Genomic DNA, 22,957 nt, shown 5'->3' with positions numbered 1-22,957 from the left:
AGGCGGGGCCTTTGCACCCCAAGCACTGGCTACTATCGCTGGGCACCAGGGCCTGTGCGGGCTGTGAGGGCAGTGCTGTCTGCGCTGGGTGAGGGGAGTCGCAGCCCAGGGGGCGGCACCGGTGGTGGAGTCCTGGGGTGGTCACTCGGAGGGGTTGGCACCGAGAGGCCTGTCAGGGCACCAAGTCAGAGTGCAGCCCGCCAGGCTGGGGTGGCCACTGAGAGCTGCCCCTGTGGCAGGTGTCCTGACAGCAGGTGTGACGCTAGGTCCTGCGGAGCCCGTGGAACCGCTGAGTTCCACGTTCTACTGCCAGACTCATACCTCGCTGGAGCCTCCCTGCCCCACCCTTCAACACACCCAGAAGCCCACCTGCTTCCCAGGCGCCAGAGGTGGCAGGAACAAACAGGAAAAGCCTGGCCACTCACCGTCTGGTTGTCCTCATAGAGCTTCAGGTCATAGCCACTAAGCTCCACGCAGAAGATGATGGCTGTGACACCCTCGAAGCAGTGGATCCACTTTTTGCGCTCCGACCTCTGCCCACCCACATCCACCATCTTGAAGGTGAGCTCCTTGAAGGTGAACTTGTTCTCCACGATGCCAGTGGTCATGTCCCGGGAGCGCAGGATGTCCTCCACAGTGGGGATGTAGTCGGGCGCAGCGATGCGCTCCAGGTCATTCAGGTAGTAGGCCGCATTGTCCTCCAGGTGGTACTCGCTGGAGCGGCCGAAGCAGGCCTGCGCCCCAGGGTCAGCCCAGAGCCGCCGCATGACGCCCAGCAGCTCAGGGGTGATCTCGCCCTTGCTCTCGGCCGGGCCCGTCAGCGCGAAGAGCTGCACAGCGTCGTAGGCGCGATCCGGGTTGTGGAAGTCGATCTTCAGAGCGGCCAGGGCGCGGATGATGCGGGTCAGCGAGTCGATGGCGTTGTAGATGATGAGCGGCTTGTACTCCTTGCAGGCCTCCAGGTTGAAGCCCCCGCTGTGGATGATCTTCATCTGCTTCACGATGGTGCTCTTGCCCGAGTTGCTGGTGCCCAGCAGGAGCAGCTTGATCTCACGGCGCTGCCGCTGGCTCTCTGAGCGCAGGTGGCGGTCGATTCGCCGGGACCGACGTGCCGCCTCTTTCTCCTCTGAGCTTTGCCGACATCCCATGGTCTGGCAGCGGCGGGACCAGACAGGAGCACGGGACTGGCGCCTCTCCTCCTGCCCCACGAGAACGGGATGCTGAGACGCAGGTGGCGTGCCCAGCAGACGACGGAGCCCTTGAGTGCTCAGTGCGGATGGCGGGGCGAGGCCAGGTCCCACGGCAGCCCCTGCCCCAGCGCCTCTTTCTCGGCTGGCATGGCGCTACCGCTGTGGGAGGTGGCTGAGCCCTCCCTCTAGTGACACTCCCCCTCCCCGGGATGCCACCCGGCCTGATGCGCGGCAGTCATTTCCTGTCCTCCTGATGGTGGGAAGCAGTCCACTCGCCTCTGCCCACTTGCCTCTGCCTAGGCTGCTGCCGTCTGGTCCCCAGTTGCTGTGGCGATGCTGCTAAGTGTGGCTGGAGGGCTTGCTGCCAGTGTCGCTGCCACAGGCGCTCCCTGTGGTCCCCCTGCCTCGGGCATCCACCCTTCACCTGCCAACACAGAGAACAGCATAAGCCTCCTCCCACTGTGGGAAAGGGAGCCTTCTAGAAAGCAGAAAGCTGCCTGGGGAAAGTGACTCAAGCCCCCTCCCCTCTGTAAAGCTCCACGGAGTTAGTGCCCAAACCACAACCTGGGCCCCTACACACCGCGGTGCCCCTGCACCCTGCGGCCCGTTTGCTGAAGCAGGTGCTCAGGGAAAGACCACCCAGCAATGCACCACGAGAGGGTCTTCACACTGTGGGGAGCAAACCCAGGCCTTGCCACCCCTGCCTGCCCAGGACCCGGCGACCTGACCTTCCCCGAGCCTTGGTCTCTCCACCTGGTGGTGGTGAGGGCTCCGCACGGCGGCCCTGCTCCGACGCTGCCCTGTGCCCTCTCCCACAGCTGCCAGGCTGCGCCAGCAGGTGCTACAGCCTCCAGAGGGCTCAGCCCCTCCCTCCAGGCCAGGGTGACTGGCTGCCCCCCCACTACCTCCCCCAGGAACTGGGTTACCTCTGCTCTCTCCCAGGGCAGGACATTCACCAGCAGGAGGCTGGCCAGCCCTGGGGGTGAGCAGACAGTCGAGAAGCAGAGAGGTGGAGGAGCTGGGAGCACCTCAGGGTGGACAAGAGCCTGGGGCCTCAGCTCTCTGGGGGCAGGGTGGCTTCCTTCCTGGTGGGTGAAGTGGAGGGAGGCTCAGGCAGGGCAGGCTGAGTTCTGGGAGCGGAGGCTGGGAGGGGAAGGGGTGACTAGGTGTGGAAGGTGGGACAGGCCAGGGCATCCAGAGTGCGGGGAATCACCGAGGGGCCCAGAGGCTCCCTGTCCCAGGCTGTCTTTCATGTTCCCACCCCTGCCTGGTTGATCACCCAGGACACCTGTAAGCTCTTCCCAGGGGTCCCCCAACAAGCTGTGGGCAGCAAGGCCAGGGTCCTTCTTCCAGAGCAGCTCAGGTTCTCCCTGCAACTGGGAGCCCAGGGTGCCAGGTGACCCCAGTGCACCCCACCCCCACCCCTCGCCTCTTCCCCCAAACTCTGTCCCTGCCCGGCCACCCACTGCAGCCTCCCCATTCCGCCACGCTCAGCATTCACACCACTAACATCTCTATCCCCCCACAGCAGGAAGGACTTAAGGCCGACAGGCCCTGAGAGCTAGGGCTGGTCTCATCTCCCCACCCGTCCACATCCTCTCCGCTGGCCTCTTCGCTCGCTGGTCCCAGTCTGCTCTGAAGCAGACTCTGAGTGCCTGTGCTCCCTGGGGCCCACCTGCCTCCACAGCCTGGGTGCTTTAAGCATCTCTCACACTTCTCCCTCTGGATCGAAGCTCCCCGTACCTGCCCCCCGCCCCACTCCCAGGGTGAGCATCTCATCCCAGCTGGTAAACTGGGCACACGATTCCACAGCTCAGAGCTTGTTCTTTGCCAGCCACAGGTGTCCCTGAAAAGTAAAGCATCCAGTGTAGAGCCTGGTACCCAGCAAGTGCCAGTCAGCCACTGTCCCCTGTCACCTGCGAGCGCCTCCGCTGACCCACCTCTGATGCTTCCACACCACCCTGTCCTGCTTTCTGTGGCAGAACTTGGGAACCTGGGACCCAGCAGGGCCTGCGTGCTGATGCTGCCCGCCCTTCCTGGGACAGAACGGGGATCGGGAGTGCTGAGGGCAGGGCCTGGAGCAAGGCAGTGTGGAGCACCCAGAGGGTGCTCATCAAGTGTTGGTGGGAGGGAGGACAGAGGGAAGGAGTCAGACTTGGAGGGGTGGAGAGGCTGTACCGGTCCACGACAGCCCCACCTGCCGGGCCGCCACGGGCTGTGCTAGGAAACCCTCGGGACGGAGCCCTGCTGAGGGAGCTGCGACTGGACGGAGGTGGGAAACCGTGCTTAGGGTGGAAGCTCTGTGAAGACGCCCAGCCCAGGGCGCAGTGGAGCACCTGTTGAGGGGCGACATGCACACAATACATGTAGCACATACGCTCACACGTATGTGCATGTGTTATGCAAGCAGAAGTCTGTGACGCCATTCCCCACGTAGCGCTGAGACTACGAGAGGTTTGCTTCTCTTTGTTTCACCACACTGACCGTGTTTTATTCAATGACTCCTGTTGTAAGGAAGGTCTGTAAGTGAGCCCCTGGGTGCTGACGAGGCCCCGCCTCTCGTGGCACCTGGCACTGCCCCTGCCTGCCTTGCACTGTGAGTGGGTCGGGCGAGGGCCCAGTGCTGCTGCCTGGTCCCTGATGACCCAGCCGCCCTCTGGGTGTGGACAGGCGTCCAGAGCCCTCAACCTGCCACCTGGGATGCCCTGCTCCACACCAGAGCCGCCCAGGGCCACCCCCATCAGCACCACCACTCTCAAGGAAATGCTACTGTCCTCTCTGGTATTCTTGATTTTGTTTTAAAATGCAAAGTACAGGCAGGTGTCATGTGATCAGTTCCCCCTCAGCTGGTCAGTCACAGGGACGCAGGTCCTCCAGAAGAGCGGGTCCCTCCCACTGTTTGTTGTCACCTGGGGCAGGCAGGCTCCCACATGCCAGGCCTGCGTGCCTTGGGGCACCCTGCAGTAACCTCACTCCTGGGACACGGTCTGGCCCGAGCAAGTTGCTCAGCCTGGGATCATGTGGGACAGTCTCTTGCCTCCCTGCAGAGCTGCACTTGAACAGACAGAGGTGCCAGCTGCTTCCTCAGAGGGCCCTACAGGGTGACCCCGCCTCGGGTCCTTCTCCAACCCAAACCCCTCCCCTGCGGCGGGGGCCTCAGGGGGGCCACCAGGCCAGCCTGGCACGCACTGTTCTCGGGAGTGCTCGCCTGCCGCCCGGGCTGCTCCCGCCAGCAGCGCCTCTCTCGTCTGGCTCCTGTACCGGAGCTCCGCCTGCTCCTGTTCACTCACAGACCAGCTCACACACGGCCGCCAAGCCCGACATCACGCACCTTGTTTCCCGGCCCCGGGCCTCTTTCCACCAGGTTCTCGTTCTCCCTTTCTCCCGCCACAGCAGGGTTTCCTTAAAAGTGTTGTAAAACCATATACAACAATTAACTTGAAACGGATCAAAGGCTTAACAGTAAGACCTAAAACTATAAAACTCTTAAAGCATGGGGCAAAAGTGCATGACATGAAATTGGGCAATGATTTCCTGGATATGACACCAAAGATACAGGCAACCAAAGGAAACGAAATCCACAAACTGGACTTCATGAAAATTAAAAATCTTTGTGCATCCAAAGATAATATCAACAGGGTAAAAAGGCAACCCACAGATTAGGAGAAGATATTTGCAAGTCATGTGTCTGATTAGGGATTAATATCTAGAATACATAGAAAATGGCTAAAACTCAACAACAAAAAGTCCTGATTCAAAACTGGGCAGAGAACTTTAAATAGACATTGCTCCAGAGAAGGTACACGAATGGCCAATAAACACATGAAAAGATGCTCAATATCACTAATCTTTAGCTCAATGCAAATCAAAACCAGAGAGACACATCTCACACCTGTAAGATGGCCACTATAAAAAACCTAGAAAATAAGTGTGGTAAGGAGGCGGAGAAGCCAGAACTCGGGCATCGTTGGTTGGAACGTGAGGAGGTGCAGCTACTCCGGACAAGAGCACGGTGGTTTCTCAAAAAATTAACAATAGAACCAGCATGTGATTCAGCAATTCCGCTCCTGGATGGGCACCCGAAGGAACTGAAGTCAGGGTCTTGGAGAGATTTTTATACAGCGTTCTTCACGGTAGCTAAGATGCAGAAGGGTCTATGGACAGATGGGTGGGTCAACAAACTGTGGTCCAGCCTCACAAGGAATAATACTCAGCCCTGAGAAAGGAAGGGCGTTCTGACCCATGCCACGCAGGGACGAGCCTTGAGGACGTTATCCTGAGTGACATGCTCCCATCGTGAAAGGACAGCACTGTATGGTTCTCCACGTATAGGGACGAGGTCCCCAGAGTCCTACAGTTCACAGAGACAGAGTGGAGTGGTCGGTGCAGAGGGAGGGGGGACGGGGCTCCAGTTTGGGGAGGTGAAAAGGTTCTGGAGATGGAGGCTGGTGACGGTTGAACATTATGAATGTGTTGAATACCACTTAACTTCACACTTAAAAATGGTTAAAATGAGAAATTTTATGTTATGTGTATTTTACCACCAAAGAAGTTTTGTTAGAGACCTACCCCCAAAGAGGCAGAAGGGCAGGTGTTGTGGAAGAAAGAGAGGCAGGCCTTGACCAATTCTGGCTTCACCCGCTGCTGGGGGGCCATCCTGTGTCCGTACTGCCCACACTGTGGACGGCCTGGTGCCAAGTCTCGTGGGAGGCAAACCTCGCCCAGCCAGCTTCAGGTGCAAAGCCGCCCTGTCTGACGAGGTGTGACTTGTGCTGTGGGAAGTGCGTACTCCACGGCCTCATGGCTGACGGCTGGGCTTCTGGGAATCAGGACTTGACCAGTGCACACCAGCAGCCACAGGGCGACAGGGGAGTAAAAGGGAGCCTGTGGCCAGGTGGTGGCCGTACACATCCAGCCAAACTGTCTGCCATCTGCATGGGGCAGCCACCAGCAGTCGTGCCAGAGGCAGTCCCTCTGCTGGAGACACCCTCTGTCTTAAGGTCGGTCGCCAGAGCCAACTCGCAGAGGCCCCACCCAGGCTTCTCCTCACAGCTCTGTGGGGCCCAGGTGCATTCCAGTGGGTGGATGCTGGTGCCACGAACTGGAAGTGAGGGGATGGCGCCGTGCTTGGGCTTGGGACAGGAGGCGTATGTGCAGGGGTCTGGGCTGGCCAGGTTCCAAACAAGACCTCAGAACAGTTCCACCTGCTCTGAGGCTCCGCTTCTTTGCTTTTACGCAAGCCTGCCGGTTTCACATCTCTGAGTCTGACTGGGCCTCCAGGGCCTCCTCAGGTGGACCCAGACGCAAAGGGCTGGACGACCACATTGCTCCCTGGCCCATAACTGCTTGCAGGTCCCCAGCACCCAATACCCAGGACCCCACCACAGGCCTGGCTAGAAATCACTGAGAAAGAGTATCAGGCAGAAGAGGAGCATGTGCAGAGGCCCGAGTGGGAGGGGAGAGAAACCACAGCGTGGCTGGGGAGCTGCGGGAAGGTCAGAGCGCTGGACGGAGGACAGAGGCACAAGGAGGGGGGGCTGGGCTGACCGGGGGGACCCACCATCAGGTACGTGACGGCGACTGTGTGCTTATGTGCGTTCACATGTGTGTTTGTGGTTGCACATGTACAGACTGGTGCATGTGTCTGGTACACAGGACTACATGCAGGTGTCTGCACTGGTCTAGACGTGCTTGTGTGGGCAGGTCCATGTACATGCATGCAAGTATGTAGGTGCACACGTATGGCTGTGTGTGGTGTGCCGGGAACAGAGGTGCACACAGATAAAAGGAACGGGTTCCGGTGAGAGGCTGAGTGGGGCAGCTGAGGCTTTCCATGGGCCCAGGTATTTACTGGGCCGTGGATTTGAGCCTGGCACCTGGGTCAGGTTAGGAGCCACTGCTGACCGGAACAGACCAAGACCCATGTGCGGATTTTCACACGCGAGAAAGGCAGGAGTCAGACCAAACGCGGCAAATGAACAGTGAGGGGGAGGCACTGAGACCAGAGCAAGGTCCAGGGATGGGGTGTGAAAGAGGTGGGCCGGCCTCCCAGCAGGTCACAGGCGAGAGGCCGTCATGAGCAGGAGGCTGGGAGCAGAACCGCCGGTGCACAGGCCTTGAGGTGGGAGCACAGGTGGCGCGTCTGAGGGGCAGGAGGGAGGTGGGCAGCTGGTGCTGAGCGAGGAGCCGCAGTAGGAGGTTGCTGTGAGGGCTCTGGCTTTCTCTCTGAGTGCGCTGGGAGCCAGCCGGGGTTTGAGCAGTGGGGGAGGGTGTGGTCTGCCCTGAGTATGAACCCTATTTCTAGACCAGGGGCGTCCTGCAGGAAGCTGTCCAGGCAAGAGGGCAGCAGTGTGGGAGGGGCTCGGAAAGGCGAACCCAAGGACCGTACAGTCAGCAGCACCAGGTGACGGTGTGGCATTAGGGCTCACGGTGCCCCGGGTGTGGCCAGCAGTGGGGCTGTTCTTGGAGAGGGGACACTGGAGAGAAGTGGCAGGAGTGTCCCTGGTGGGCTCAATGCGGCTGTGGACCCTTTGATTGTGGCTCTTGAAACACTCCATCCAGGCTCCTCACAGGAGCCTGAGTCACCTACCCACTTGCCTGTGTGTGACGCCCCCAACCCACAGCCCACTCAGGGAAGCCTTGGCTGAAAGCTGCTTGGCTCCCTGCAGATTCGAGGCCGGATACTCCAGCGCCTGCCCTGCCCCCTGACCCTGCTCTCTGCCCACTCAGTCTCCGGCAGGCCCAGCAGGCCTGGCCCACCTCGCATCTCAGGGCCTTCCTCCCCCAGACAGGTCTCTCTCAAGTCTCTATTCACGTCACAGACACCGAGTGGCAGCCCTGTGCCGGGGTGGGGACGTGATGGTGGAGGATGGGCTGTCACCTCTGGAGGTCTGCACCCTGGGCATCCACCACGTCAGGCCATGACTCTCCCCAGACTTGTTCCCACAGCCTGGCAGTGACATGCCCCTGTCCACTGTCACCTTCACTCACAGCCGAGGTCGGGGCCAGGGTGCAAGGCAGAGCGAGGCTGCAGTGCACCGGCCCCTGCTGCTCTCTGAACAGCCCTTCTGGGCCTCCCCCACAGGGAAGGGAGCCTGGGGCCAAGGTCACTCACGGTGTCGCTGCCCCAGCCAGGCTAAGCTAGAGGGTCTCCAAGGAGAGAAGGCGGCTTATCAGCTTACTGGGCGGGAGAAAGCCTGCAGCTGGCAGGTGGGGCTCCCTCCTGACCGGGCCCCCACTTCCTCTGAGGGGAGGGGGACGAGGAGCCAAGCCCCTCACTCTCCAGACCCCCTCCTACCCCAAGGAAAGCCTGCTCAACACTCAGCCCCAAAGGGGTGCGCTAGGGAAGGGGTGAGACCCTCCTGCATGGAGGTGACTAGGCCCCTGAGGAGGGACACCTGCACCCAGACAAAATGGACTAAGGCGTATTTGAGGCCCAAGCAGAGTCCACTCAGATGGCCGGCTGTGAGGGGGACAGGGGGAGGGCCACAGAGGCAGAGGGCAACCAAGGTCACAGGGCAAGTGAGGCAAATTGAGGCCACACACCCAGTGCACTGAGGGGCCCCAGTCCTCCTTTGGATGTGACGCACAGGCCAGCCTGGTGCCTCCGCTGCAGAGAAGCGCCCAGCCCATGGCAGATGGGATGGGCAGTGTCTGGGGCTGGGGTCTCCCCACTGCCCCGAAGTCACTGGCTTTCCCCCCTCCGGAGGCAGAGCCGCAGCCTGAGAGGGCAGGGCCATGACTCAGCACTACGCACCCCTGCTCGCTCGGACACTTTCTGCCCTCTCAGCATCCCTTCCACCTGCCAGCTCCACCCTGGCACCCAGCAGTCACTCAGTGGTGGCCTGAAGTGGGAGGAGAGGGGCCTGGCATAGGTGTAGCTGCCCTGAGTCCCAGTGGGCCTATGTCTCAGGGTTTCCAGGTCCCCCGACATGTTGGGGTCCACCTGCCTCTGCTGCTGGCTTTGGGGCCATGTTGGCTTGCAGGTCAGAAGGCGCTGCCCCAGTCCCCAACCCAAACCCACTCAGTGTCGCCAAATTGTTCCTCTGAGGACTTGGTCCCTGTCCCTGCCCTTGGGAACGGGAACATGGCCCCTATGTCAGCCCCACTCCCCAGTGGCTCTATTTTAGGAACCAAAGGTCTGGAAAAGCCTCTGCCTGAAGACATCACTGGTTATCGGTTTGCTTCCCCTCTCAATGAGAAAATGTTCCCACTGGCCCTGCTCCCTTGGCATCCTGGGATCCAGCGTTCATGCCCTTTTCTGTTTGAACGTTGTGCCGGGGTCCCTGTGCACATCCTCATTAGGTCTCCCGGAGCCTGGTCCCAACCCTGCAGAGGCCTGTGCGGTGGCAGTGGTCCCTCCGTGGTCTCTGAGGAGCTGATGTCCTTTGACCGGCCTGGGCCTTCCGCCAGTTCTGCCTCCCTTACCTGGCCTGAACACGACCTGGCCTGAACACGAGCCACGGCCCACGGTGGCACGTGTCGCTGGCGCTCAGCCGCTGCTGTACCCGGCCAGCTGGCAGCGTATTCCTGGTCCCATCTACACACAGCACCTGAAGGTCTGGTCACAGTCTGGGGCCCTGCCAGGCTCCTCATGAAGCCGCCTCCACGTGTTCTCTGACCACTCGGGACAGCTGCAGGTTGGGCAGCTGAAAGAGTCTGTCCCAGGAAAGCTGGGCATGGTGGGGACAGGGAGGCAGCTGGCAGCACTTTCCGCGTCTATCATATCTCCTCTGGCCACGGGGGCCACCAGGGGGGAGGAAGGGGCTGTCACAGCCATGGCCGGGGCCTACCCCTTCACCCCGCATGGGCTGGCGGGCAGTTACGCGCATGCCTGGCCTCCCGTGTGTGCTCTCAGTGAGCATCACGGTGCGCCTGGGACCTGGGCATGACCTCAGTGGTGAAAGAGCTGAGGTCTGAGAGGCAGGGAGACCCCTCAGGCCTTCCTGGCTGGCACCTGCGGGGCTCAGCCCCCACCAGGCCCCTGGTCCCCGAGTGCTCCCAGCACCACTGACTGGCATAACCTGGTTACCTGCTGTTATTTACTCGACATCTTCCTCTATGTTGACTTGCGGTTTCTACTCAGAGATGTACTTTAAATGTGACTTCACATTCCCACTTTAAACGGGAGGCCAGAGCCACTCAACACAGATGGAAGTGACCCTAAAATCTCAGCTGCTGCAAAGGAAACACTGTGGCTCCTAACCAGGAACCACAGTCCATAGAGGCTGCCGCCACCCTGCCCCCCGACCCCCTGCCCGCCCCAGGCCGTGGTCTGTCTGGGGAACAACTGGGACTGCCACCTTCCAGAGGGTGTCAGAGCTCCAGGGGCACCAAACCGGGGTTTTCTCCCCCAAGGAAAGGACTGAGAGAGAAACAGGAAAGCATTACTTCCCTCCTGGTGCTGCTTGCAGCGCGGCCTCAGGCCGCCTCTTGTGCTCTGGCGGCTGCCCAGCCCCTGGGGGTGCAAAGGGGCACACAGGGAGCCTGGCTCCGGAGGCCCTCGCGGCTGGGACCCCAGGGCAGAGGCGGTGAGGCTGGGATGAGGGCCTTTGGGCTACGGTGTCAGCGCTACACCCCTCGTCCTCACTCAGGCAGGAGGTCATCCTTTACCCTGGGGAAGTGCCCCTCCCCAACCTCCTGCAGCCCCTCCTACTCGGTTCCATTGGCCTGTTCATCAGGGCACCACCCTCTGCTGTACCTCCCAGCGCCAACCACCCACCCAGTCAGAAGTGCAGCGGGCACCTGCCCCAGGCTGAGGCCCTCCACATGCAGATCTGTGGGCGATCAATCGGTCCACCACTGGGCCTGCCTGCCCCTCACCCTGCCCTCTGGGAACCAGGCCCAGTGGGCAGGCTTTGCGCTGGGGGCTGGGGGACAGGGGGTAGAACGAGCTGAGTCTGTGCACCCAGGAGCTTGTCCTCGGGCTGGGGAGTGAGTGAGGCCGTTTGTGATGAAGAGCTGTGTCTGGAGAAGAGGGGGTAGAGATGTGTGGGGTCCAGGGAAGTGATACTGGGGGAGACACGACTAGCACCCCTGGGTGCTAGTCACCCAGGGGTGGGGTGGGGCCAGGGCAGCAGGGACCTCTGAGGAAGACACTGCCCCAGGGCTGGCCTGGGCCCGGCTCAGAGCAGCTCAGGGACGGCCGCCCTGGTAGGGACCTCCCAGAGGCCGGAAGGCAGACACTGTCCCTCCTGAGGCCCCCTCTCCTGCAGAAGTGCTGTGGTGAGGGGCGCACCGACCCATGCACAGGACCCAGCGTGGCCGTCACCCCGCCCCGAGGCAGATGATGGGCACGCGTTCCCTCGGGAAGGCCAGCGGAGCGAGGCGGGGGGGGGGGTGAGGATGGAGGCTGAACGCACCTCAAACTGTACAGCTTGTGCGCCTGGCCAGCCTCACGTGTGGCAGAATCCACTTGGCCATCCTGACACTGATGGTTTTCAACATGACACCTTATTTTTGGATTAAAAAGACCCCTCCCTGAGGAGATAAAAGCCCCTTCCTGCCTCAGTGTAGGAAACACTACATGGGGAGCAGGGCCGGGCCGCCCCCCAGGAGGCACCCTCCGGGGAACGCTGGCCTCTACAGCCCCACTCCTGTCTTCCCGTGAACCCCGCGGAAGCTGGGTCCCTGCCTTCCTGGCTGCATCTTCTACCTGCCCCCATGCCCACTGTGCCCTGCCTGGCCTGTCACCCTCTGAAGCTGGTTGCTATGGCACCAGGCAGCCCCCTCCTTGGAGCCCTTGGGACTCACTTAGACTTGCCACCCAGACCTGTGTTACCCTGAGCAGAGAGAGGGGTCATGCACTGCTGGCTAGGCAGTGGGACTGGACTTCACCTTGGACAGTCCAGTGGTGATGCCCACGGACCAGCTCATGCTGGACTCCAAGCTACCAGCCTCTGCAGGCACCTGCCTTGACTGCCCTGGCCTCCTGCCTGAGGCCCACCTCGCCCTCCACTCTCCCTCTCTGGCTGCCTGCTCTGCTTCCCTCTAAGCTGGTCTCTTCAAAGGACATGCAGAGCAGATGCACGAACACTGGTGCACCGCTCCCAGGCTTCCCTAGCCCTCCTTCGGCACGATACCTCACCTGCCCTTGCCCGGGGCCTGTGGCCCTCCCCGGGGCTCCCCAGACCCCTCAGGGGGCCTCTGCCCTCTCGCAGACCACTCCCCTGCTGCCCCTGGGGCCCTGCGACCCTTCTGCCTGTGACTTTCCCTCCCCAAGTGCCCCAGTACATCTTACCCGCCTCCCCAAGTGGCAGGCAAGCTCCCCAAGGACTCCAAAGTGTGTGGCACTTTGTGCTTTTGTCACTCCGCCCGCAGCTTATGGTTCCTCCTCCCACCTTCTCATTCTCCCTAAGTGGCAAGGGTCCTCTTGAGCCTTCTTCCTGCCCACCCCTCCTGTCCCCCTCCTGCCACCTCAGGCAGCCCTCTCGTCCCTCCCCTCTCAGTCAGCTCCCGCCCTGCTGAAAGCGCTATCCGGACCACTCCACATCCCACTGAAAAGGACACGGGATCCCTGGGGGCAGTGGAGCAGCACGGATGGTGCATCGGGGCACCTGTGGCTGGAGCCCACTTGGGAAACCGCTTGTCCGGGTCCTCAGGCCTGCCCCCAGGTGTCCTCAGGCCAGGAAACCCCACCCTCGGCAGTCCTGGGGAAGGGGTTCCAGGCTGGGCTGTCTGGGTGAGCATCTCCCCTCCACCCTTGTCTGTGCTACAGCAACTGTGCAGCCTTTGCAGAGAGGGGCCCACCCCTCCCTGTTATGATGGTGAGAAAAAATCAAAGCCCAGCAGATTCCACTGTGATTACCGATTCGTGTCTAAGATTCATTAGTGACTGAAAGTTAGGCATCGAAGTTGGGACTACTTGCTGGTTGGCATATTAAAAAGTCACTTAAAGCAGAGAGTCATAAGAAATGATATAATATGTACTTTAAACATTATATTTTAACCTAAAACAGGTAAACATCCACGCACTTGCCAATTTTTGGAGCAGGCTGTCCCTGCTCTGTTTAAACCACAGCCCGCCAGGTGCGACGGCCAGTTGCTGTTCCCCACACGTGTGAGGTGGCAAAGTAACTGGGGTCTGAATCCTAGCTGTCACAACTCCCCGTCCTAAACCTGACCATTGTCCTGCCCACACCAGCCTAACCTCCGCTTTCACCGAGGTTTTCCAGGGCATCTTCTGGATTTCTATGGAAGCCCTTGCTACATGCATGTGTCATCGTTTATAGGACAGTAGAGGACACAATCGCAATGACAAGAGCAACTCACACACACAGGTTTGGGACAGATGCCACTGAGCACAAAGGGGTAGGTACCAAAGTGCGTGGCACAGGTGACTGTTGTCCCGGCACACGCAGCCTGCAGCGGCTGTGGCCAGCGTGCCCTGCTGTGAGAACAGGGAGTGACCATTCCCCCAGCGAGCACGGGGACAGGATAAAGGGGTTTCTGAGCACCAAGAGTTCTGCAAGGCTTTTTAAAAAGTATACTTTATTGATTATGCTATTACAGTTGTCCCTATTTTCCCCCCTTTTCCCAGTACCCCCTTCCCTCCAGCCATCTCCGCCACTTAGTTCATGGCCATGGGTCATGCATGTAAGTTCTTTGGCTTCTCCACTTCCTACGCTATTCCTAACATCTCCCCGTCTATGTTACCTACCAGTTATGCTTCTTACTCCCTGCACGCTTTCCCCTGTTCTCCCCCCTTCCCCTCCCAGCTGATAACCCTCCAAATGATTTCCACACCTATGATTCTATTCCTGTTCCGGTTATGTGCTTAGTTTGTTTTTAGATTCAGTTGTTGACAGATGTGAATTTGTTGTCATTTTAATGTTCATAGTTTTGATCTTCTTTTTCTTAAGAAAAGCCCCTTTAACACTTCCTATAGTGAGGGCTTGGTGATGGTGAACTGCTTTAATTTGACCTTGTCTGGGAAGCACTTTATCTGCCCTTCCACTCTAAATTTGAATACTTCTTTCCATCCCCTTCTTCCCTGCAAAGTTTCTTTTGAGAAATAAGCTGACAGTCTTATGGGCACTCCTTTGTAGGTAACTCCGCTTTTCTCTCGCTGCTTTTAAGATTCTTTGTCTTTAACCTTTGGCATTTTAATTGTGATGTGTCTTGGTGTGGGCCTCTTTGGGTCCAACTTGTTTGTAACTCTCTGTGCTTCCTGGACTTGTCTATTTTCTTCACCAAATTAGGGGAATTTTCTTTCATTATTTTTTCAAACAAGTTTTCAATTTCTTGCTCTTCCTCTTCTCCTTCTGGCAGCCCATATGATTCAGATGTTGGCACATTTGGAGATGTCCCAGAGCCTTCTTATACTATCTTTGTTTTTTTGAATTCTTGTTTCTTCTTGCTGTTCTGGTTGAATGCTTATTTCTTCCTTCTGTTCCAAATTGTGGATTTGAATTCAGGCTTCCTTCCATTTTCCATTGGTCCCCTGTGGATTTTTCTTTATTTCACTTAATGTGGCCTTCATTTCTTCCTTTATGTTGTTGCCGTACTCAGTGAGTCGAGCATCCTGATCACCAGTGTTTTGAACTCTGCATCTGATAAGCTGGCTATTTCCGTTTAGTTTAGTTCTTTTTCTGGGGTTTTGTTCTGGTCTTTCATTTGGGCTATTTTTGTCTCCTCACTTTGGCAGCCTCCCGGTGTTTGCTTCAGTGTATTAGGTAGAACTGCTTTGAGTCCCTGTCTTGGCACACCTGTTAAGTTATATGGGGCGGAGCCTAAGGTAATCACCAGTGTGGAGCAACCCTGGAGCTTCATTGCTTTGAGGCTCCGTGCGGGGCGAGGGTTTGGAGACGGGACGGTGCTGCTGCCTGGCTCCTGGAGGTTTTGCCTGGTACTCACCCTGTTTCCAGTCACTTCATCCACTTCCCATATGCGACTGGAACCCTTCCAGCTGTTGCCCTGGTGGTGAATCCCAGAGTGGGTGGCCTTGCATACATTCTAAGTCCGTGTAGGCCCTTTAAATGGACTCTCCTGAAAATCTGGCGGTTTCTTCTGCAGGCCCAGCCCCCACTGGTTTTTAAAGCCAGAAGTTATGGGGATTTATCTTTGAGGCTCTGAAACCCCAGGCTATGCAGTCTGACCTGAGGCTGGGATCACTCGCTCCCCAGGTATTCCTCCAGATTTGTATCCACCTTTCTACTGCTGCCTCCCTGCACCACACCTGTCTCCTCGCCTCTCCGCCCACCTCCATGACTCCGCCCCCCCCCCCATCTGGTTAAATTCGGCTTTGTTAAATCCTTGGTTGTCGGACTCCCATACAATTCAATTCTCTGACAGTTCTGGGTGTTGTTTTGAGGCTTCAATGTAACTCCTGTGGTTGTACAAGGAGGCGAAGCGTGTCTACCTATGCCTGCATCTTCACCAGAAGCCCCTGTAAGGCTTTTAAATAACTTTGCATTTCATTTATCACAACAGTTTCTGCTCATATTGGGAGAAAAAAACGGTACCGTGTGCATATGCAAGTCACTCCTGACTGTGCGCCAGGAAAGGGACTTGGGGACACATGACTCTGCGTCTGCGGGCTCTCTGCAGCCGCCCCACAGCCACCAGGGCCCTGGCCACTGGGTTAGTTTATCCGGGCCCCGCAACCAGCCTGACGGGCCTGGTACCAGCGAACCCAAAAAGCAGCCGCACTTCTTCTTCCCCCTCCTGGTTCTGGAACCAGAGTTGAAGCAGGTGGGAGAAGGACCAGGGTTAGTGTGCAGTGTCCCAGCTGCGGACTGGCCCTAACAGGTGGTTCCGCCCCAGCGAGGCAGCCTCTTGCCTCGGGGTGTCGTTGAAGATGACCAAGGAGGCTCTGCCCTGTGGCCCCACAGAGTCCTGTGGCTCGGGACTCCCTTCAGCCACGTGCCCACAGCCACCAGGCTGAGCAGGGGAGATGTGACAGCATTGTCTGAGGAATGCTGACTCAGGGGGAAATCAGGCCAGGAGTAAATCAGTAAATAAAATCAGAAAGGTTCCCCATACAAGGGGAAGGAGGCGCCACCACACACAGAGGCGGTGCAGCCCTCCCTGAGGTCCAAGTGGAGGGGCCCTGCCGTGGGGAGAACCAGGTTCCCCAGTTTCTGCAGTGAAGGTACCTGGTGGCAATCAGCTGGGCCCCTGGGCTGAGTGGGAACTCTGATTAAACCATTCTGGATCTCCGCTGCTCTGCCGTCTCCTGTCCCCTGCCTCTGAGCGTGGCATCCTATCCCCTCATGGTGGCTACTTGCTGCCCTCCCCTCCCTGGTGAGGACTCCATGGGCCCACTCAAGTGCCTGGCTCCTTCCCAGAGCTCCTCCTACCCCTCAGCAGCTCCTTTTTGTCTTTCCCACCTGGAAGGTGCGCATCACCTCCCATCGGGTACCCTTTTCATCCCTGCCCCTTTCCACAGCCCGCTCCCCAAGCCTTCTGCACTTATGTGGGCCTACAGGCTGGGGGAGCTGAGTGTCTAGGCTGGTGTGGTTCAAAGAGATGTGCCTACACCTGGCTCGCCCCCAGGCCTGAGGACGGGACCAGGAACGTGTGTGTTGTCAGGCAACATGGGTCCGCTGGTGGCCTGGGGCCCTGCACCGGGAACTGCTCCAGGTCACTCTCAGTGGCTGGCATTGGTCCTCCCATCCTGATGGGCCACCCTCAGGAATCTCCCAGCCTACACCAGCCTCCGACCCTGTCCTGATGGGGTTCTTGAGAAGGACAGTCCGACCTGGAGATTTCTGGGCGCCTGACTGGTTGAGGAAGCAGGTCCAGGAGAGAGAGACATAGTGGGCAGGGCCAGGAAGGGAACCCGGTAAAGGTGTGGTCTCAGCCGCTCTTTCCCTTGGCCTGACCCCGAGGGCCCTCTGGAGCATGAATGAAATCCACACGTCCCACCTCGGAAAGGCAGGGCCTCCCAGGCATTGCCAGGAGAGGGGGCTCTGAGGGCCCAGGGCAGTTCTGTCGGAGGCGGTGCAGCGTGTGAGCAGACAGCAGTGACTGTGGGGGAGCTATGCGCCAGCAGGAAAGGGTATCTGGGGACACTGGCATTGTCTACCGCATGCCCAGCACACCAGCCCTCTGCCCCCTCCCCACCTCCTTTCTAAGAGATCCCAGGGTCTCAGGACAGGGGAGCCCTGTGTCCAAATCGAACCACTTACCCGAACCCCCACCTGCCCCCAATGTGGATTACCATGGCGATCTCAAAAGCCTCCTTGCTCCATCGAAGCTCCTCCACTCTGCGTTCCCAGCAACAGCCAGGGAGCCTCATAAAAATACAAGGCAGAGCACCCCTCTTGTGCTCAGAACCTTCCCACAGCTTGCTTACCATTTCAGTTTGGAGATACAGTCCCCCAGGGCTCTGTGTCGGGCCCCTGACTCTGACACCCCTCCCCCTATGCTCCCTCTACTCTCCACACCTGCTGCAGTGGTCCTGTTGCCGTCCTCCGAGTCCATGCCCGCTCTCACCTCAGGGCCTTTGCACTGGCTGTTTCCTCTGGGAGGTGGGCTCTGTCCAGACAGCCATTCCTTCCCTCCCCCCAATGGCTCAGGGGCCTCTCCACAGAGGCCTCCCTGCTCATTCCCTCCCACATGCTGCACTTCCAGCGTTGCTTCTTTCCGACATGCTGCCTAACGGGTTCGTGCTGACCGCCCCCCTCATGCTCATAAAATGCCAGCTCTGCAGGGCAGGGGCTGTGGGTCTGTCACTGCTGTGTCCCATGGGCCCAGAAGTACCTGGCAGGAGGGGCCAACTTGGTGCAGGGAGAAGACAGCTGGGACTTCTGTGAAGTCTTCTAGAAAGGCCCTCGGCCTTCCCCCAGGTGGATGTAGTGGATGTGTGGCTGCCTCCTGCCTTGCCCGGGCAGACCCAGATATTGTCCTGCCTCGGAACCCCAGTCCAGAATGTCCCTTCAAATGGTAAACCTATTAAGGCCGGGCTTCTGTTGTTGCCACCGAAAGCATGACGCTACCCCCACCCAAGGCCCACTCACAAGCCCGGCTCTCACCCTCCCTGCCCAGCTCCGGCTTTCCTGTGCCAGCGACACTGGCCCACCCAGAGCCTGCAGCTGCATCACCCTTCTGCTCCAGTCCTCAGCAGCCTCAGTGGCTGCACCTTTCACACCCTCCCCACCATTCTGCACTGGTCCTCTACCCCTTGCCCTGCCCCAGGAGAACCCCAGAATAGCCAGCAAGAGCAGGCTAACGCCCCTGGAGACTGAGGCCACACAGGGACCAAGACCGGCCATGCAACTCCAGGAGCTGCGGCAAGGGTGGTGAGCGCAGCGTGGCCGTGGGGCTTCTTGGGGGAGGTGGGCAGTGTTGAGGTCATCAGGACGGCCCTATCAGTGCTCCAGTGCCCCCCTCCCTGCTACAGGGCAGGGCAGGGCTGGAGATGTGTGCGTGTGCCTGCGCGCATGGTGTTATCGTAGAGGAAATCAATGCTTGGCATTGGCCCAGTGTTTAAGGGAAATGAATAGATTTTGGCCGAGGACAAAGAGAGTTTGATTAATCAGAAATTGGATAATGGAGGCAACACTCTATTTTTCTTCCCAGCATTTCATCGGGAAATATGTTTGCACAGCATATCAGAGGCAGCAGGGTGGGTGAGGGGGCGACCGTGCTAGAGCAAAGCCCAGCTCAGGGACAGGGCCACTGAGCCCATGCGAGCCGACAGGGGTGGTGGTGGTCACTCCATGGGGCTACAAGGAAGCCTGAGGGGATAGGCTGGACAGGCCAGAGGCCACACACAGCCGGGACAGCTGAGGTCAGAGGATGGGCCACAAAGAGGTGGGCAGGGCAAGGGGAAGGCACATGGGCCAGGACCTCAGCACAGAGGTGGATGGCCTCAGAGAAAGGTTCATCACGTGGAGACCACCCCTTCCCTGGCCCGGTCACCTCCCCACCACCCTGCTCTGCTCACAGCCCCTCATCGGGTACCACCCCCACTCCCCTAATGCTTAGAGCCCAAACCACACATTTTAGCATGTTTCTGTGGTTGTCTGGTCTCCCAGTTCCAGGTGGGCTTCTTTGTGCTTGAGCAGAGCTTAGCACAAGGCTCAAGCATTTGTTCAGGGCACAGAGAGAGGCCGCTATGGGAAGAGACATTTACCGATGGCCTGAGTTGCCACAAGGCTCACGAACTGCTGGGGAAGCACTGAAGAGGAGGGCGAGTCCTCCCTTAGTCTGGGGTCAGGGCGCGTGTCTGCCAAAAAGGGCCACATTCAGAGAGGAAGCTGCTGGGCAAGAGTGAGGGTGGGCCACCCCCTGGCAAGCACATCCTGCCTCCCGTGCCTGCTGCAGGCATCACTCATCGCCGGTCCCCCAGGACTGCTCTCCTTCCGAGCCACGACGCAGCCTCACAATCCTTCTCAACACTGTGTGCTCTGGGCAGCCACTCCAGAGTTAGTATAAGAAATAAAAACTATCTGTGCCTTTGACCCAGCCCAGTGTAAAGTGGAGGACACTGAGGTCCAGAGAGTGAAGATTCACCAGCATCAGCATCACAGGCAGGGCCACGGCTAGGATCCAGGTCTCCCGACTCTGCCCAGTGCCCTTTCCCCTGCACTGAGCTGCCCTGCTGAGCTGGTCTTGGGCACGGGGGCTGTCTGGAAAGGCCATTCCACCCTCCCGTGGTCACGTGGGCACCATGTCCCTCTCCTACGGCCAGGATCATGCCTTGCCCTCTCGGGATAGTTTCCTGGGACACACCTTTGTACATTGTGACTATGTGGTCCCCTGAGGTTGACCAAGGCCCCGCCTATTCATTCCATGTCACTGAGGGGCCGGGTGTCAGCCCAAGGTATCTCATTCTGGGTGGTGGGGACCTGGGCCTGTGTGGCAGTGTGAGAAGCTGGGGAGCCCAGCAGCCTCTGGCTCCGGGGTGAACCGCAGTCGGGCCTGACCACACCTAATCAGTGATGTCCAACATGGGTGGTTTGTGTTCGCTTGCCAACACTTAGACCAAAAGACATACCTCTTGGGACCCAAAGGCATAATGTCTCAGAAGCAGAGGGTTGAGCTGAAGGACCTGTTCTCTGATATGAGGGCTACAGCCACCGGCAAGCCCAGCCCTCTGAGTGAAAGTGGCTCAACAGGTGACATTGGGCCTGTCTACTTGCCGATGTGCACCCCCCTTCAGAAGCCATTTCCTGAGGCCCTGCTGCAGGCTGGGCTGGGCTGGGCGCCGGGGCCAGATTCTCTGTGGTGAACAGCAAACGAAGGTCCTGACCTCCTAGAGGTTAGTTCAGGTCCAAGGCTGGGGGGGGGGGTTGGGGACAGATGGAACCTACACAGATGAGTAAGACAGGCAGTAGATCACACTGTAATGGGTGCTAAAGGGGAGAAATAGAGGCAGGAAGGAGTACAGGGTACATGTGGGTGGGGACAGGGTGCTGTCCTAGATGGAGGGCCCAGACGGACCCTCTGGATGAAAACAAAACCAAAACAAAACCTCCTCCTGGACACTGGAGGATGTGGGTGGGCCCTGTCTGAGAACTGCTGGTGAGAAGGGCAGCTTCGAGGGTCAGGCTGGTCCCTCCAGTGAAAAGACTGAGGGCTTGCGGCAGCCCAGCGCAGGGCCAGCCCTCCTGCACTGCCCGTCCTAGTGACCATCGGGCCAGCAGAGTGGGCCACCTGTAGGAAAGTGGGCGCCCTGCGCTGCTGGAAAGCAAGCCCTCTGGTTCTGGACGCCTTCCCTGGAACCCAGCCAGTCACCCACTCAGGAAAGCCACTCATCTCCCAAGTCTCAGTCTTTGTAACTGTGAGGAGGAAACTGAGGTAAAAATAGGCCCCTTCTTGGCAGAGCTGGCTTTGGGAAGATAACGGGAGTTTCTGTTCGCTCTCGCTCCTGCCCCCCACCGAGAGGCACTTGCCCTCCGCAGTCCAGAGCAGCAGATTCTCCTGCTCCCTGCGAAGGCCTGGATTTGCATTTGGGCTCCGGGGAAAATGCGCACATCCAGTCCTCTCTCCTCCACGACAGACCGTGGCCTCCCAAGGCATCAGCCCCCACCCCACCCAGGGAACCCTGTCCAACAGCTTTCCCTCCCAGGTGGGGGCAGGGTGGTCAGTAGCACAGGGTCTCCGCCTGAAAGGCCTGCTGTGACTGCCGCCTGCACGGCTGGGCCAGGCCCTCGGGACGACGGTGATTGCTTGCTGGCTGGAGGCTGCTGGAGGGAGCACGGGGCCTGGCAGGGTTCGTGAGGCCCCTCCCCGCACCGTGATTTTTCAGTCTCGCTTCTTAACACTTTTTGATGGATTCTCCAGGGACGTCTCTAAATGAGAGTTATACCTTAATTTAGAACTAAATAACTCAAAACTCTGTGATGAAGCAGGCTTCTTTGAAAAGGAGATGAACTCAAGGAAGCCATTGCTGTGCGAAGCTGCCCACTGCGCTTGCCCGGGTCCTGATGATGGGACGCGATGTCCCTCAACTCTTGAGCTGTGCCTCGTGCCAGAGGCCACAGGGGGTCAAGAGACAGAGGGGAAAGAAGCCACCTTAGGAGGCCAGGGTGAGGCCTGCAGGGTGGCTCTGACTCACCCTGATGGCCTCAGGTGCCACACACAGCCCACCTGACTGAGGGAGGCAGATGAACGGGAGAGAGGGGGATGGGCTGGCGGTGCGGTCCTTGCAGCCACTACCAACCAGGCTTCTCAGGCATGAGCACAGGCAGTCACAGAGGGCCTCACACCTGGTGTGATGCTCTGCTGTCACTGCCTTCAAATGCTCGATCATTTCGAACAAGGGCCCTACAAATTACGTAGCTTGTCCAGCCCACATTACATAGTCCCCACGTACCCCCAGATCTACCACTGTCTGCTGCAGGGGACCCACCCTCCCAGGAGCACACACATCTTGAGTGGACTGTGCTTTTGCCTCCCTCGCTTGTCAGTCCTTCTCGGCCTTTTCTGGATAACCTTCTCAGCTCATGCTTTGGGTGGGGGAGGCCCTGAGGCTGGCTCAGCTCTCCTGGTCCCCCCTACCCTTGATTCCCAAGTGACCTCAGCTGGTCCCTGGCTTCCCACACACTTGATGCCAAAGACTCCAGGTTTCTGTCCCCAGACTTGCTCTCCCCCTGACTGCCACGTGCACCCATATCCCACCAGGGCTCTCACCCAGCTCCTAGTTCCCTGCCTCTCACGGATGAGTCCGCATCTTCCTTCTCAGTCAATGCCAACTCCGACCTCCCAGAGCTCTTCTCGCCCCATCTTCTCCAGCAGACTGCCTCTCACTGCCTCTACTGCTCCCACCCCACTGGGCCAGCAGCCCCCCACCAGGGCCACAACCTCCCCTAACAGCCTTCTGGTCTGACCCCCATGCCCATCAGCCAGACAAGTATTTCAAAAGTGTAATTAACTTTCTGTTCCAAACCCGCCCTGGGCTCCAGCCGCAGTGGGGCCTGCAGAGCCCCACCTGACATGCTCCATAGCACCCCACCCCCAGCACAGCCCTCTGCTGAGCTCCTGCCACTTGGACTTCTGCTGGGGCCTCCAGCAGGACTGTCCAGCCTCGGTGCACCCATACCTGCTGTCCCCTTCCTGGTGCTCTTCTCTGTCAGCCACTCGGCTCGCCCATGGCTCTGCCCTGGCTCTGCCCTTGCGCTGCGCCAGCATGGGCTCCACCAGAGACTCTGCCCTCCCTCCCGAGGCACCTACCCTACCTGACATTCAGTTACACAGCTGTTGTGTCACCCCCCTGTCTGATGTAAGCACCACAAGAGTGGACACGGGTCTGCTCTGTCCCCTGCAGTACCCCTGTGCCTGGCACAGTGCCTAGCCCTCAGCAGGTGCTGGTAAATATT

General features: G+C 59.0%; 2 protein-coding genes across 2 annotated transcripts in view; one reads left to right on the top strand and one right to left on the bottom strand.

Moving 5' to 3' along the window:
* The window catches only part of RSPH14 (radial spoke head 14 homolog), a 77,268-nt gene that overhangs the window by 41,563 nt on the left and 12,748 nt on the right, over positions 1 to 22,957 (top strand). The gene's annotated exons all lie outside the window — the stretch shown is intronic.
* The window catches only part of GNAZ (G protein subunit alpha z), a 54,287-nt gene that overhangs the window by 27,995 nt on the left and 3,335 nt on the right, over positions 1 to 22,957 (bottom strand). Inside the window, exon 2 of the mRNA XM_037158797.2 lies at positions 426 to 1,614. Coding sequence (XP_037014692.1) covers positions 426 to 1,148 — 723 coding nt within the window. The 5' untranslated portion in view covers positions 1,149 to 1,614. The remainder of the gene's footprint in view (positions 1 to 425; positions 1,615 to 22,957) is intronic.

This window comes from Artibeus jamaicensis, unplaced genomic scaffold, assembly GCF_021234435.1.
Source record: "Artibeus jamaicensis isolate MK-2021 breed Jamaican fruit bat unplaced genomic scaffold, CSHL_Jam_final contig_1128, whole genome shotgun sequence".
Classification (NCBI taxonomy): domain Eukaryota; kingdom Metazoa; phylum Chordata; class Mammalia; order Chiroptera; family Phyllostomidae; genus Artibeus; species Artibeus jamaicensis.
This window is presented reverse-complemented; position numbering and strand designations above follow the sequence as displayed.